The 17,227-nt window shown below is 38.5% G+C and overlaps 1 protein-coding gene and 1 long non-coding RNA gene across 51 annotated transcripts in view; one reads left to right on the top strand and one right to left on the bottom strand.

The window, feature by feature from the left end:
- Positions 1–4,956, top strand: part of LOC139074141 (uncharacterized) — an 88,016-nt gene extending 83,060 nt beyond the window's left edge. Inside the window, exon 4 of the long non-coding RNA XR_011523654.1 lies at positions 1,889–4,956. This is a non-coding gene — a long non-coding RNA (uncharacterized lncRNA). The remainder of the gene's footprint in view (positions 1–1,888) is intronic.
- ANK3 (ankyrin 3) overlaps positions 1–17,227 on the bottom strand; it is a 628,477-nt gene that overhangs the window by 26,481 nt on the left and 584,769 nt on the right. For 35 of the 50 annotated variants that reach the window (XM_070562793.1, XM_070562763.1, XM_070562721.1 and 32 more), the window contains 6 exons: positions 8,995–16,824; positions 8,295–8,369; positions 4,730–4,861; positions 3,676–3,819; positions 663–971; positions 293–383 (listed from right to left, as the gene is read on the bottom strand). In XM_070562793.1, coding sequence (XP_070418894.1) covers positions 293–383; positions 663–971; positions 3,676–3,819; positions 4,730–4,861; positions 8,295–8,369; positions 8,995–16,824 — 8,581 coding nt within the window. The remainder of the gene's footprint in view (positions 1–292; positions 384–662; positions 972–3,675; positions 3,820–4,729; positions 4,862–8,294; positions 8,370–8,994; positions 16,825–17,227) is intronic. The other 15 variants (XM_070562893.1, XM_070562872.1, XM_070562882.1 and 12 more) reach the window with 3 other exon arrangements.

Genomic DNA, 17,227 nt, shown 5'->3' on the forward strand with positions numbered 1-17,227 from the left:
TAAAGTAAAGAGAACATATAAATGAACGTATAAATCTTTGGCTGGTATGTAAAACTTTTTGCATTTTACTTCAGGCTATCAATAGTTCTAAGAATTATATTTGAGTTTAGGGTAACTTTCCCTCTCCAGATTAGTAGAATGAACCAACCTTTAAAGCAGGTATTATCCCAAAACTAGAATTGTAATTTAGAAAAAGAGTAATTGCTAAGAAGCATATATTTAAAACAAACTATTTACATGTAAACACATGTAACTTGTGTTTCACTTTCCTTTTTCTGAAGCAGAGCCATACCTGTCATCCATTCGATCTAGTAACCCACCAATTATTCTTCGAGCTTGAGCCGGGGACTCTACGTTTCCACTTGATGTCTCGTTCTGCCAACCTGTAATTGAAGACATTTCCAGTTCTGCTTGCTGAACATGTTTAAGAATAGCCTGTACTTTTTCTTCTGTCATCTCCTCAGACTCTACTCCTTCTTCAAGTTGAATGTCCTCAAACAGAGATTTGAGTTTTTCCTCCGTCATCTCCTCATCAGGACCAGATTTTCCTTTCTCTTGCTGCTCAGAGCTTACTCCTACTTTTCTAGTCTGTTTCAATGATTCTGCTGGTTTAACATCTTTTGGGACCCCAGCCATACTTCCGAGGTATTGAGGATACTCACTCAGATATACATTCTCCAACTGGCTCTCATCTACATCCACTGCTTCAGGCATTTCTGTTAAAGGCATTGAGTCTTCAAGTTTGCTGTCTTCTAAGGAAGTGTCTTCTGCAGTTACAACTGGAGGTCCATCTGCTGAATGTTCTATGTTTCCCTGGGAAGGCACTAGCCCATCACTCAGTCTACTGGGGGTTCTAAGGGGAGATTCTATACTAGAGATATCACTAAAATAATCATCTTGCTGGAAAGGGGTGGGTGGTGTGTAGTGCAACCCTGTGGGAGTTTCCAGTTCCACTTGAAGGGAAGGATAACCTATGGAAGACAGTACATTTGGACTGACTGGAATGAATTAGAGTACATCAAACAAAAACACATGGAATGACAAATTATATCAGGTATGAAAATGTAATGATGAATTACAGAATAATGATAAATTTATTGGTTTAGTTCAATTAAATGTAATACAATGAAATAAAAGACTAGTGCAAACTATAATAAAATAGAATACTAATTAAGATATAGATTGTTTCCATCAATTTTGGTAATTTTAATACAGTAACTTAAATACACAGACTAATTTAATCTGATATAAAGTTAGTTGTCATTATGTAAGATACATTTACTCCATGGCCAAATTTATTATCTTTCTACTTTTAGCATGCAAAATCCATACTGTGGTGGACTGAATAGAGCAAGCCACAAGAAACCAATTTTTATAATTAATAACATAACTTATTTTAAGAACTGTACATATAAGCAATACTATCCAACTCTAGTTCTTACTTATTTCACATGAAATTTACAGCAAAAAAATGAATTTCATCTTTGGAAAGAAATTATTATTAGATTTTGGAGCAGTAGCACTGGGGAAAAAAATCTGAAAAGGTGTTAGGAAAAGGATTTAAAAAGCAGATAAAGTAGAAAAGACTCCATGTAAAGTTTTCAGGTGTCATAATGTGACAGAGATGAAAGGGTTGTGGTGTATATGGAGGTCTTAGTAAACTTAGTGATAGGGGTCCACTCAGAACCACGAATCAAATAAAGAGAAAAAAGAAATGATACACAACAGAGACAGGAAGAAAACCGTTTGCAAAGAGCTCTCTGAATATTCACGACAATGCTATGAAACATGGAGGTTTATTAACCAGCCTACACAAAGGGGAAGGAAGGAGCAATTCTCTTGTTTGAAACTTTGCTGCATGGACTAAGGGAGTATTTTTCTTCATCAGCAGAGAGAAAAGTCAACAAAGGTCTGGTCATGGTGAGGAAAGGAAGTTTCACAAAAGTTCAACGAAGAGGAGAGACAGGAAAAGAAAGGCAACTAAGCACATTTTCTGAATTATTGGTCTATAAAGCTAAAGCCTAATTTTTCTATCAGTCCAAGGTAAATATCAACTTCGGTATTGTTGTAAATTCAAATTGCTATAGGTAAGTGAACATTTTTCTGTTATGGTCACCTCTAAACCAGAATCTTGCTGAAAACTTGGCTAAGATTAGCTGAGGTTCGTAATCTGCACAAGTGAACTTTACTTCATACACACATCCCTAAATTTGCCTCAGAATTTTTAAAATGAGGAATATAAAATATTAAGATGTAGTAACAAAAAACTCTTGTGAATTTATTAATGATATTTTGATTTGTAAATGTTAAAATTAAATGAAGTTTTCAATTCCATTGAATACTTCCATTTTTTCTAGTGATCTTGTTTATTAGAGCTACTTTTCTTAAAAAATTTTTCCCAATAAAAAATATTAAAAGATTCTATAAAGTATAACTTGGCAATAATACATAATATGATATTAACACTAGTCTATCTTTATCTAGTGCAAAAAGAGTTTGGTTACCAATATATGGTCTCACATATAAGCCAGGCCTTGAAGAGAGCTTTTTTCCAAGGTTCTATGGTATTTATAAACTTAAAAAGAAAACACTTTTGACATTATTACCCATCATATATATGTTATGTGGATAACAAGGTATGCTTTAAATTTTCTGTTGATTTTAACTTTAGTAAGCAGAAACTGTTTAAGAATTTGAGATCTTTTGTCATATAACATATGCACAATTAGGAGTTATTGATTCTTGTTAGTCTAACTTTGCCAGTTTAACAATGGAAAAAATTGCCATATTTTTCAAAACTTGAAATAGTAGAAAAATATCCCTAGCTCCTCTTCCTGCCTTCATACCATCATCGACATTTTTTGCTCAAAATTCATTATAGGAATAAATTTCCATTTGTGAAGGAAGACGAGCATCTTGAAAAACATAGTAAGATATTTGTTATACTTTTCTTAATACTTTGATGAAAAAGCCCCAATTTACATAATGAAGATGACATTATATAAATTAAACTAATGTGAAAGAGGAATTATTATGTTATTAGTGACATCTATGCTCATTGAATTAGATTATGTTGCCTTTTATATACGATAGACAAAGTAGGGTTTTTCTAAACAATAGTAGCATATGAACTTAAAATAATGCTAAATAACTAATACACTTTTTGAGTATACATTAGACTTTTTCAGTACACACTTTAATAGTTGATCCCCAAAGAGTAATTCACCATTTTACTTAACAATTTGTATACTATATGCTTAAACTTGACCTAATACTTGCTATTGGCAAAAAGAGCTTACACTTTGGTTTTACTCATATATGAATAAAGTTCACTAGTTTTTTAGGTTAATATGAAAATGACAAAAGCAATGCATCTCTAGATATTAAGTTTTCTTCTATTTGGTCATATTAAATATTTGAAATACCAACTCTTTTAGTTAACTCATGCTTTTGTACCTCATTTTTCATAACTATTTTATATAAGTTTGTCTAGAGTTTATAAAGGTTGTTCTATCAGAGTGTTTATTTGCAGACTCTGGCAGAGAAAATGTTGTGAAAATGAGAAATTAAGTCAAGCAAATCACAAGTCAGTTGGTTTTAAGTGACTGCTTTGTTCTACTGCACTTTTGAATTTTATCAAATGATTAAATAAATATGAACACTAAATTCAATTACCATCAACAGGGTCATGGAAAACATTGTTCTCATCTGCAAAACTTCTGGTGCCTGAAATATTTCCATAATCAAATATTGGTCCTTCTAGCAGAGTCACTATATCTATTCGATTAATTTTTGTCAAGACCGAAGTTAAGGCATCAGCTGAAAAAGGAGAAAAAAAGGTTGAAACTCCAATTAAATTATTTTCTTCCAGTCATCACAATATCCACACAAAGGCATGGCTTTCTTGCCCCTCTTGTCATTTTCACTCCTCCAAATCTGCAATATCCCTCTCCAGAGGGCTCAGAAAGCTCGCTGCTTCAGGGACGACCGGTTACGGGCTTAAGAATCACTTTGTGAAGCTGTGTGTGATGACAGCAACATTCACTCCACCGTAAAAGGCAGACCAGATGGGCTTCAAAATAGCTAGACTCTTTTTAGTTATAAGAGGATCTAATAAAATTTTAAAATGTTCCTCTCCTTTTAGACTGTCAAACTGGGTCACCCTCATATTTGATGCTTAGCATTTTAATGACTTACTAAGGTCAGGCTGACACAGGCAAACCCACAATAACTTAGTCCACATTGTCATGGGTTGGCACTTGTCACCGTATAGCACCACTCCCCTCCCACCACCCCAAGAAAACTAAACAAAACCCAACAATATTAGGGAATTCTCTGCCACTACAGACCAAGCTGAATAAAACGATTTGATCCTAGAATTTGATTTTGTCCTTCTCTCTCTACCTACCTGCACATCCATCTCGGGCTATAGCAGTAACGTCACAGTCTTTCTGACTACCACCCCCATGATTTAACAGCTAAAACTGTATTTTTATTTTTGATGGTCACAGAGAGAACTACCGATAAAAATGAAAAAAATTCTCTACTACTTGCCTTCTAAAAAGCTAGTTCCTAAAGACAGTTTAGGATGTTAGCATAAATTAAACAAGTATAATTTCAAAAGACTTGCTATTACTTTATGATCACTCTGATTTTGTTAACAGTAGGCTTATTTAAAATATTGGATATATGCAGTTTTGAAAGTTAAAGTAATATAATTTCAGCATACTTGTAGCATTTTTTCCGTCTCTGGTAACCCATTTTTTTAATAACATGAAGCTTTGAGAAATTAAAGAATTTGGATTTTCCACACGTATTTGATTGATTTCATCCACTGAAAAATTCAGTTCCCTTGCCAGTTCTGTAGAAAAGAAAAAGAGTTACTAAGATTTCATATTTTACTTTTATCACATATATTTCATAAAAGTAATGCTGAACTGCCACAAAAAATAAAAAGGAAAGGAATTTTATAGTAAAACCCAAGTACAGCCGTGGGCATTAATCTTTATACACTTGATCTCTTGATTTCACAGGAATGTGGTGATCATACACAGGCTGTGATATAATTCTCCTGAGGTTATTACTTAGTTACAATCAGATTCCCTTTAGAGATTATTTCATAAAGATTCTTGATCTGTACAAAGAGGATGTTGCTGGATTCTTTTAATGCAGCCAAATTATTCTCTGCAGTTGAGCAAACTTCATACAAGATAGTAGGGATATACAATTCATAAATATGGCACAAGAGATGCTGGTAGGATTTTCCCTAAGCAATCTTCACGAAGTACATCATTTATGCACATAATATTCTACTCTATATGCCTCCAAGTTTCATGAACTCCACTTAGGAGGTTAAATGATGACTCCAGGCTAGATCATTGTCTCTCATATGCTGCCACCTGTGTGAAAAATAAAAGGGAGATAGGTTTCTGTCCTGCTAAATGTGTATACCTATACACTCGATCCTGTAAATGCAGAGAGTGTCTTTAGAAAGACACATATAATGTGACTATTAGTGGCTGCCTGTGGATAGGGAAACTTAGGAGTCAAAGATGAGAAGGAGACTTAGTTTTCACTGTATATTTCTTGTACAATTAAAAATATTTATCAGGTGTGTATTACTGTAAATGATTATAAAAAGTAAGAAATAGGAAAAAATTTTCCCATGGAAAAGCAATTGGTCAAGATTCTCTCCAGCTTAAGAAATATTTCCAGCAAGCTCAAAAAAGTCCATATCCTTTGACCAAGTGATTTCACTTGTGGAAATCTATCGTGAGGATACACAGGGTTGTACACAATGATTTACAAACATGAATGTTCACTGTAGGCTTGTACTGCTGAAAAATTGAAAAGACTCCATGTGTTGAACAAAAGGAAAGCAGTTAATTAATGTAATGCACTGGCTTGCAAACTGCTTTGATCAGGCCTACAGTTAGAAATACATTGTAGATCATGGTGTTTATATAAATGAACCCAGATCTTCACGGAGCAAAATTTAGCCTTAATACATGTAATACACAGACATTTTCTTTTCCATTCTATTCCATTTAAAAACAAACACAAAGCATGGATTGGATTCCTGACTCACTAGTGCACTGTCACCACTGTAGAGGATGTCTATTAGATGTGATTGATCCATTAAAACCAACATCAGAGAATGGTAAATTTTGTATAAACTATGTAATTACAAATAAAAAAGCAGAAAATTACATTGCGTATATAACATTTTAAAAGCTTTATATCAAATAACCAAAGCACATGAAGATGTTAACAGTGGTTCTGAGGGTCAGATTTAAATTTTGTTCTACATGCTAATTTTCCTAATAATCTTCACTGAGCATTTGTAATACAAATTAGAAAAGTTCATTTTTTAATTTTTTAGAGTTCTTTATCTCTTTGTGTTTTAAGAGACTACTCCTTACTGCCCAACAAACCGTCATAACCAAACTCTATCCTTTGTCTGGAGACTCAGTGGGGAGCAAAGATACACTGTCACTAATAATTTTAGTTTTATGACTTTGTCTTGCTATTCTTTTTTTTCTTTTTAGGAAGATTAGCCCTGAGCTAACATCTACTGCCAGTCCTCCTCTTTTTGCTGAGGAAGATTGGCCCTGAGCTAACATCAGTGCCCGTCTTCCTCTACTTTATATATGGGATGCCCGCCACAGCATGGCCCGATAGGCAGTGCATAAATCTGCACCCAGGATCCGAACCAGCGAACTCTGGGCTGCCAAAGTGGAGCACGCAAACTTAACCGCTGCGCCACTGGGCCGGCCCCTGTCTGGCTATTCTTATGTCACATCTTCTTCAAAAATTTACTCTGATAAAGTAAGGACTGGATTTGCTTCAGGAAAATAATCTAATACTTATGGGCATGTAATACCACAAAATCAATATTTGCTCCAGTATATTTTCAGATTACCAGGTCCAATGTTAAAATATTACTATTAATTTTATGTTAGCAAATATTTATACATAAGGAATTGCTATTAACTCTCAACAACCTGCAAAGGATTACTCAGACCACCTGTCTTTTCAGAGTTCCACTAGGCTTCTGGTCATCAGCAGTATGCCTGAGAGCAGGTACTGGGTGGAAGGAGAGAGAGGGTTGAACATGTGGGGGAGACTTAGGGCATTCAGAGGAAGAAAATGCAGATGACCTGTTGGCCATTATCTACTTTCATATTCTCCCTTTTAATAGCATAGATCATTGTTTCTCTGAGTACAGAAGGTATGTCACTGATGGTATGCAAGATGACTTTCAATGTGACAATAATTAACATTTATTTTTTTTAACTATTATGTTTTTTGGCTGTGCATTAGATAAAATACATTCAACCTATAAAAGAAAATTTCTCTGATTCATGGAAGGTAGGATTTCAGGGGCCAAGTTAACATCAAAACCACAAAGCAGAATTGTCTAATTGACACAGAACCTTATCTTCATCTTTAATGAAGCTAAATCAAGCCAAATATTCCTTTTCTACACACTGATCATAAAGTTTGATTCATTTCACAGAACTCAACTACTTTCGTAAATTGAATAGATTTATTTATGTGTATCCTATTTTTAAAAATTTTAATTCAAAATTTAAACTTACTGTCACCCTTTGTTTTCCTGTTACATAGTGAAAATGATGTTGTTATGATATATCTTGTTATATAGTTAGTGAAATGATCTACCTTGTTAGATAGTGAAAATGATCCTTGTTTTCTATTATCAAAGTGATAAAGATTTCCTTTTAAATAAATCTTTAAGCATAAAAGTGACTCCACTTAAAGAAAAGTATCAGGTAAATAAATATACAGATAATATGTGTATATCAAAAATTGTGACAATGACTCATGAATGATCAAAATGTGTGAAACTTAGGCATGGATTAATTGAACTGTTGCCTAAGAGAGGTGTTCTAAGGGCATAAACCATATTTAAAATAGTGGATTATTTAAAAATCATAGGCCTTAGCCATGTTTTCCTTTATGCCACAAAACAAATTTGCTATTAGGTAAAAATCCTATGTTATTAGAAATGGCATTGTGAAGAAAATGTTTCAATTTAAGGTGAAATTAATATTTAAATTCCTATTATTTAGTGTATACGCATCAAAAAAGCTTTGAAAAACACAGTATCCAAGGTTTTATCAGTAATTATCTCTAGGTAGATAGAATTATGGGTAATAGAAACAAATAATGAGTAAAAAAACCTTTCTGTTTCTCTGGTGATGAACCGCCTGGGAGTAAGACAGAGAAATTAAGAAAGTGTATTTGTTTCACTCAGGAGTGTACACACTTACCTGTCCAACTAAGTCCCAGGTGATCGGCTACTATTGCCATCCTGATATCTGTCCGTTCACATGGACTCTGTGGACCTACGATTTACAATTTCTTAATTAAAATAATCATCAAGAAAGAGACGATACTGGAAAATTGCTTTTAGCAGTACTCAGATTTTACAGAGAGACTAATGCTAACACTGTACACTTAAATGTGTCCTAATCACCTACATGAACACTGCTCTTTTCACACGGCTCACTTGATTTCACCTGCATCAGGCCAGATGTCAGACTACACGGATGCTCAATGTAATGGAACTGAACATGCTGACGAGCTCGCTACTTTACAACAGTTACAGGGTTGTTGTGTTGGTCAAACACCATGATGGGATTTCAACATCTGTGCTTTTACTTTGACAGAATCATATCCATTAGCACATTCAAAGAAAGAAAAGTTGCTCATCTTGAATGACACCAATATCTTCAGCATGCTTCCTTAGCTATCTACAGTGTAGTTTGGTTAAAAGGCAGAAAGAAGAGTATATAGACAGCACATACAGATGACAATGACAGAATGAGAAACTACGGTTAAGTCACTCCACAGGCAATCACAACGGTTCATGCACTAGGGTCTACGAGTTGGAAAGTGTTTACAAACTATGCTCGTTCTCCAAGATGTGAGCAAAGAGTGCTCGAGAAACCTGACTGCCTTCATTCTCACCAGTCCTCCTACTGCTCCTTTTCTCACTGCCGGCCTTTTCACTCTTTGATTTTAAAGGTGCTGCCTCTGTTTTCTTATCTCTAGCAGACTTCGTTGTAATTGAAGGCTGGCCACCCCGGGAAGTCTCGGACAACGACGTGTTTCTTGAGGTACTGTCTTCCTCATCGGACACCTCGGACTGCATCTTTCTGTCTTCTTCAGAGAGGCGGTCCACAAGCTTTAAGGTCTCACCACTAATTCCCTTAAAATATTCAATGGAATGTTTACATACTTCCTTAAGCTGACTTTTCCTAACTTTAACTGTGGTAGTGGTGGTGGTGGTGGTGGTAGTGGTGGTGGTGGTGGTGGTAGTGGTGGTAGTGGTGGTGGTAACACAGGTGGATCTTACCTTTACTGGCAACTTGGATGGAAGTTGTTTGGCCTTGCCTTTCTCTGGCTGCCCTTGCTTTTGTGTGGCACATGCTTTTCTAACTGAAGCTATGTTATCCCTGTGTGTGTTTTTTACTGGAATTCTGGACTTTATATCTACACATGAAGAAGCAGCCAGCGTTTTGGTTTTCTCAGATTGACTAACCTGCTTCATTTTACTCACTTTAATGTTTGGCATGTGATTTGGTGGGAAGATATCTTTGGGTGAAGTGGCCTTTATGGGGAGTTTGGATTTTCGCCTAGTCCCTATTGATTCCTTTGTCTTTTGCTGCTCTCCAAGAACTTTCTGCTTATCTCTTACACAGTGTCCTTGCAGTACCCCTGCCTTTTTTCCTGATGAGCTTTTCACTGGATTAGCTTTCTCTGTGGTACAAGTGGGTGCAGAATGTTCTGTCAGAACTACATTATTTGTAATGTTATCTGTCTGTATAGTGGAAGAATCCAAATTGTTGTTGTTATTAAAGTTATCTTTTTGAAAATCATGTTTTTCTTGGGGCCTAATGCCCATGTGACTATTGGCTGTATTTGAAATCATTGTTATAGTTTCATTCTCTAATCCCTGACAATTGGTCATCACAGCTTCTATCTTATCTGTTACTTCTCCAGGGCCTTCTTTCTTCATGGTCATGGTAGATGCAGAGATTCCCATTTTTATAGGCGTACGCAACTTGGGGTCAACTTTAGAGGTGTTAGTGGCTGCTGCTGCTTTCTCCAGGGAGCCACTACTGGATGTGCCTTCCTGACACTCTCCGCTGGTCGGGATGCTGGGGTTAGGTTCGACTGTAGGTGCCTCTACATTTCTCTCTAGATTGGTTTCTACAGTGGTGTCCCCTGACTGTGGCTGTGGTGTGGCAGTGACCATACTTTTATCCCCTTCCCCCTGGTCCCCTGACTTCCCTTCAGAAGTATGCTCACCAATCTGGAAAAATTGGAGCCTCTCTTCAACAAAATCCCTCTTGCTCATGTCAATTGCACCACTGCGAGTCATCTCAAACATTTTTCCTTCATGAAATGGGAAGGGGTTAGGCTCGCTAGTTGGGGTACTTTCATCAGTTGGCGTTCTGGCTGGCGTTGTATCAGGGGTTGTTGCTGGAGAGCGGTCTTCCACAGCCAGACCAAATGGCTTAGTTTCATCTTCCCGTGATTTACTGTCAAAAACTTCATCATCCCCTCGGTTATTAGACCAAGGGTCAAAATCTAGACCTTTGGTAGCTACTGTTTTAAAAGGAGTGGCAAATTCTTCATCTACTTTGTAACTGAAATAAGTATCAGGAAACACTGATCTGTCAGGATGTCTGCCTTCTAGTGTGAAAAACTGAGCCCCTGACTTCTGATCAGTCTTATCAGGAGTCTTTTCAGATGAAGAACTTTTAGAAGGTGGCTTATCTTCATCTGGTCCCACCCTTCCCTCCTCCTCGATAACTTCAAGTTTACTTTGGCTAAAGGAGCGATCAGCTGGCTTCAGAATGCCCTCCGTGTTCCAGATATCTTTCTTAATTTCCATGGTTTGACTTGGGAATTTGGAATCACTCTCTGTCAAGCCGTCATCTTCATCCTGCAGGTCGTAGCCATCCAGGGAGTCAATCTCTGTGGCATCTGTATCATGAGAAAACTCTGCCGTGGTGGCAATGGAACACTCTGTGATGGACTGGTCATTGTTCCCATTCTGGACCGTGTCATTCTGAGGCGAATCAAGGACAAGGCCAAATTCATTATCTTTTCCAGATCCATTAGTTTCCAGTTCTTTCTGGTTGGAAGGCTTTTCAGCAGAAGCTTTGGATTTTGTCATTCCTTTCTGCTCATCATCCACTTCCTTTAACTTGAAGGTATATTTTTTAACTGGGACAGGTTGATAAATAGATTCGTCATCGCTCGAATCACTGATGTCTGCCCCAGGAGGGACTGGTGAAGGTGGCTGCACTCTGATGACCGGTTCAGCCAGCTGGTACTTGTCATGTTCGTCTTGCAGATTGACTTCAATCATGTCCACCTCTCTTTCAGGGAGATAATGATGTTTCTTATCTGACTCCATCTGGTCTGCATCCAGCGGTGGAGGAGGGGGAAATTCAATATAGGCAACTCTGTTACTTTTAGGTCTTTGGGTAGAGTCTTTGCTCATGTTGTTAGGCATTTCCCGATCGACTGTCGTTTCCTCCACTGTAGTCTGCTTTAAGGAGGCTGACTTGGCTGGCTCCTCCTCCTCAGATTCCTCAGAAACCTCCGGAATTGGGCTGGGTTTGCCTGGTATATAAGCTATGAGCGAGTCTGGTGTCTTAGACGTAAATTCATAACTCACTTCCTCTGAACTGGGTGTTTCAGGGGTTAAAGGGCTTTTCCCAGAGCTGTCTAGAAAGGATACTTGCTCTAGAGTATCATCTTCTGGACTACCCTGGGGAGAAGGAGGCTGCTTTTGCTGTCTAGTTGTATAAAAGGTCCCCCTGGTCTCTTGTACTGTCTTACATTCCTGACTTATGATTTTTTTTACACTTCCTTGTTGTATCTCCTTTTCATATTGCTTCCCAACCTGTACAAAACTGACATAAACAGGTAAAGTTTTTATCTCTTTCCCTCCCTCTGTCTGGGCTAGTGGTGCAACTTTTTCCAATCCATCAATGGGACTGTGGTCGAATACATCACTAGAGGGAGATTCCTTTCCTGGGCTAAAGTCTAAAGAATCAGGAGATTTGGTGGGAGAGGTTTCGGTTTCATCGAGAGGCGGGCATAAGCCTATATAACTCTGATGTTTGGAAACTTTGCTGATTTCTGAATAGGTAACTTTTTCATCTTCTATAGAGTTAAAGTGCTGTGTCTCAACTGTCTCTTTACTCATCCTTGACTGGGGTAACTTTTGTGATAGTTCATGTTTTGGGAATGTCGACTGCTCACAAAAACCATCGGGAATATCAGAAGACAGCATTCTTCTTTCTTCCGCAACTCTGACTGGGATGTGCGACACCGCTGTGCTCTCGCTTCTCCTGGAAGGTTGATCGACAGATCCACCTGGATGTTCCCCTTCTTTAACAACATATTCCCTATATAAGACTTTTTTGGAGGGAGATTTTACAGTCATTTCCTTAATTTCTGAGAGAGAGCCATTTGTTAACAATTTGTGTTCTCTCTCAGTCACAGACATAAATTCATTCCTTTCATCAACAATTTTACTTTCAGAGTGACCAATGTGATTCTCTCTTACATCATGAACAAGTACATGCGAAAGTTTTTCTTTCTGAGACTTATTGTTAGTGGCTCCAGAACTTTCCCATGTTCTAAAGACCTTTTTGTCCCATGGTCCCTTAGTTGCTAAATCTGTTACGTGACATGTCAAGTCTTTAGCCTGTTGCTCAGAAAAATAGTCAGGCATTGCTCTACTACTTGACCTTTCAGTTCTCTCTTTACTCCCATCATCAGAACCAGAATCATTTACAACAATTTCGTTGCTTTGGGCATGCTCATCTTTAGCTCTTAATACCATAAAATCTTTTTGCACAGAGACACCTTCATCTGAGAGGTCTATGGCCTTCTGCTGTTTTTCTCTAGCGAAAACTTGGTAGACAGGAAGCTTGCTCTCCTGGATTTTTTTAACTGGGATTCTGGATTGGCCATCTGGCTTTTTGTCTTCTTGAGACATGTCCTTACTTTTTGCCTGTGTGCCTTGTTCAAATTTTAATCTAATGGAACTGAGTTTGGATTGTTTGAGCTGAAACCCAGACTGGGGCCCGTCTGGTGCTTTGCTCTGTGAAATACTTCCTTTGTCTTCCTCTGTGGACTTGCTCTCCTCAGTCTGTTGGGAAAGAACCCTCTTCTCCGGGCTGCTGGGCACACTGGACACTTTCCTCTCTTCGGCTTGGGGGAAGCCTTGTCCGTCACGGCCAGGCTGCCTTGCCTTAACCCACTCATCATTGGATGCCAACAGTTCTGTTAGCAGTACTTTCTCAGGGCTGCTACTGGTAGAGCTTTGAGAAGAATATTCTTTGCCATTTCTAGGGCGAGGCTTTTTCTCTGGGGACTGCAGTTCATCATTTAGCTTTTCAGTTTTGTCACGAAAAAACTGTGACACTTCAGTCAGTTTTTCTTCAGCTTCCTTCACAGTCCTGTCCACCCTATCTTCATATATCAACTTCTCTCTACCTCTGTCTAATCTGTCCTCAGTAAAGCGCATCCACATGGCATGTTTTGGACTACTAACATCGCCAGAATAGTGCAACACTGTCACTTTATCAAAATGCTCATCTTTAGACACTTTACCTACACCATTTTCAGACACATCTTTATAGATTTTGGAGAGAATTTCTTTTTTGGGGGCAGTGACTACTTTTTCTCTGGACCGCTTATCAGACCCCTGTAACTCTGAGCTAGGGGGTCCTGTATGGTCTGTAACCGATTCCTCGGTATCAGAATGAGACACATCTAGCTTTTCTGACAGAAGCATTTTCTCAGCAAACCTGTAAGACTCCCCTCTTAGTTCTGACAACTCATCGTCATGGTATTCTATGGAGTGTTGACTCAAAAGCTTCAATGTTTTATAAGAGTCATCAGATATGAGTTGAGCAGAACTAGGGCGACTATCTTCTTCTTGGGACACAGGAGTGTTTACTCTGGAAGACTCCAGATAAGAAGGCAGGGACTCTTCAGCAGTAAGTTCTTCTTCTTCTTGCTGACCCTGTTCCTCTGAACAAGGAAAAGCATCGTGTTTTTCTGGCAGAAACTCTTTTAGGTTAATATCTCCCCGGGATAAGTCTTTCTGATATACATACATTTCCTTTTCTGGATGCTTTTTGGTTTCTCTAATAATGACTTCAGTGGGTTCAGCTTGGTTACCTTTTTCGATGTGGACTTCTATTATACGCTCCAGTTTGGGTTTCATTTGGTTGTCCTTCTCTGCATGCTGGGCTGAGGTTTCAGCAGCAGACTTGAGAACCTCTGGAGACACTGCCGACTTATGTTCAAACAGACCTGCCAGTTCTTTGGAAGGGTCCCGCCCGGACTGAAAGGCCTTCATGATGTCATGGACTGACATGGTTTCTTCAATCCTTTCAGACGCACCTTCACCGCCTGGTGGAGAATGATAAACCATTCTGGTGGTCGTGGTTATGTGAGTCTCTTCTTTAACACGCATGCCTTTGCTCAAAACTCGATTGTGGTCATCTTCTTCACTACTGGCTTTCATTTGAAATGCTTTAACTTTTTCTTTAATACTAGAAGTGGTGGGCTTTGGTTCCAATTCCATAAATGTAGGGGAAGGTTTGGGTGACACAGGCTCCTCTGGTTGGGATTGGGGAGCATCTCCAGCCGAAGGCTCATAGCTCCTGATAACATGAACCACTTCAGTTCTTGTTTCTGTAATGACAGGAGGGATGGGGACTTCATGAAAAAGTGGTTTAGGACCAGTGCTTTCAGCACTTTGTGGGGCCGAAGGTGTTTTTTCACTTCTTGTTTCAAAGCCACTGTCAGACAAGGGACTTTTATCTTGGTCATGTTGAGAAAAGTCATCTGGAGACTCTAAAATGGTATCTGTTCCAAAAAAGGAATCGGCCATTTTACATAACTCCTTCTCAGAGGTGGAAGGCCTCATGGAGGCTGGCGGCATTTTGAGTTTGTGTTCCTGCAAAGCAATTGCTGGTTTTAAAATTCTTTTCTGTTTCTCTTCACCATCCTTCTTTGCATCCTCAAACTTGTACTTTAAGTTTGTCAATGAACTACTCCCAATATCATTTGTTAGGTAATCAATAACTTTGGTCAAATTATAATCCTTTTCAGAGGCGGCTTTTGCTTTTACTTGCACTCTCTCTGGCAGAGACGGAGAAAGGCTCGCAGCAGCGTGTTGTCTTGCTTCTCTTATTTCTTCTGAACTAAATTCTATCCAGTCGTCTTCAGGAGAGTGTCCATTGTCACTCTTTGGTGATTTGGGTGGTCCTTTATTATCTACACACACGTCTTTTTTAAGAATTTCACTAACTTTCACTAAGTCTTCCTTTACTTTCTCAACAATTTTGAAAGGTTCTTCATCGTCAATTCTCCCTTCTTTTGGGAGCTCAGGTTGGAATGGTTTCTCCTCAGGCACATCTGTTTGTAGTATTGCAGTCATCCGCATTAGGTCCTCTTTCATTTCAGCCACGTCTTTTAATATCTCCTGACTGGAAGATAAAGAAGATGGTGTAGACAGCTTAAGGGCAGAAGGTGCAAGGAACAAAGACGACTTAACTGGAGATGAAGTTCGATTGAAATGGGGCTGAGGACGCGTCTCCGTAGTCAATGTTTTTATGGGTGACAGCAAGGCTGCTGCTGATTTTGTAAGTGAATTAGAGTCTGGAAGTTTCTTTAATGCTGGTTCTGGCAAAACATTGACCACAGAGTATACTGGCACTGTTATTATTGATGAAGTTACAGATGAGGTAGTTGCAGATATTGACGACCCAAGGGATGTATAGAGTGCACTTGCGGAAGGAGTTCTTAGAGACTGAAAAGCCGACGGTGCTGAAGAAACATATGACCTGAGTGGGGAAAATGGCATTGCTGTCGTGGTAGAAAACCCTTTTTCAACTGTGTCAGTGGCTGCATTAACCACAGAGCTCACAGAGTTTGTAGCTGTAGAAATTTTTTCCTGTAATGTGGCAGTGGCTTTGCATCCATTAATTAAAGTTGAAGATGATGGATATTTCAGAGGGGAAATAGAGCCGTTGACTAATGCTACCTCTGCATGTCCAGGCATCTGTTTCACAGGTGATGAGAGAGAAGAGGCCATCGTAACTTTAGCCGATGAAATGACATCAACTGCTGATTTAGCTGGAGACACTACTGACTTTAAAGGCGAAGATATTAGCGGTGCTGCTGATGTAATAATTGACTTAAATGGCAAACTTGAGGAATACATATTAATGTTTGATTTGGGGGAGGCAGGGGGTGTCATGGTAATCGATGACCTCTCCAAAAGAGACCCTGCTGTAGTCACTGGAGAGGTTCGAGAGGAAAACGTGGAGTTGGATGCCAGCCCTTTTAAAGGCGAGGCCTCTGTGACTGTGGGAGCTCTAACCAGGGTACCAGAGGAAACTTGGACATTGTATGGAGATTGTGACACCACTGTTTTTATTGGCGAAGAAATTGTCCGAAAGGATCTAATTGGAGATGCCACGTCACTAATGGATTTAACTGAAGATGTAGTTGATGCGCCTAATGTGGATTTGATTGGAGAAGGAGTCGAAACAGACCATATTGATTTTAACGGAGAAGCTGATGGCGTATTAGAGGAAGAACTTGATAAGGAAGTGAAGCCTGACTTGGCTGGCCCGGGCACCGTAATCGGAGCTGTTGTCCAGGACTGGTATGGTCTTGCAGAAAAGAATGGCTTGTATGAGTAAGTGGTAGGGAGGGATCTTGTTGCTCCTGCACTCCGTTCAACTGTTTCTTAAATTTTAAAATGAAATCAAACACAAAAATCAACAAAAATGGTTGAGAAACAGAGAGACCAGAGAAAAAAATTGGTCAGTAAACTTTGAAATATTACAAAAGCAAGTACAATTGTTTGCATGATTTAGAATGGAAGAGGCAAAAGGAACAATTAAGTAAAAGAGGAAAAAAAAAGTTCTAAGTAAGACATAGACATAACTAATCCAAAGTTAAAAAAAAAACTAAATAAATAAAAAACAGAGCAATGTGAAATGAAAGACAGAAAAAGCACATCGCAACCAAATAAGCCAACAATGAAAAATAGAAAACATGAGGAAAGAATTAATGATGAGAAAAATAACCACAATGGAAAACTGTTCCCTTACTTCCTATTGACTTTCTTATGTGCTGGTTTTGAAAT

The sequence above is a fragment of the Equus przewalskii genome, chromosome 1 (assembly GCF_037783145.1).
Source record: "Equus przewalskii isolate Varuska chromosome 1, EquPr2, whole genome shotgun sequence".
Taxonomy (NCBI): Eukaryota; Metazoa; Chordata; class Mammalia; order Perissodactyla; family Equidae; genus Equus; species Equus przewalskii.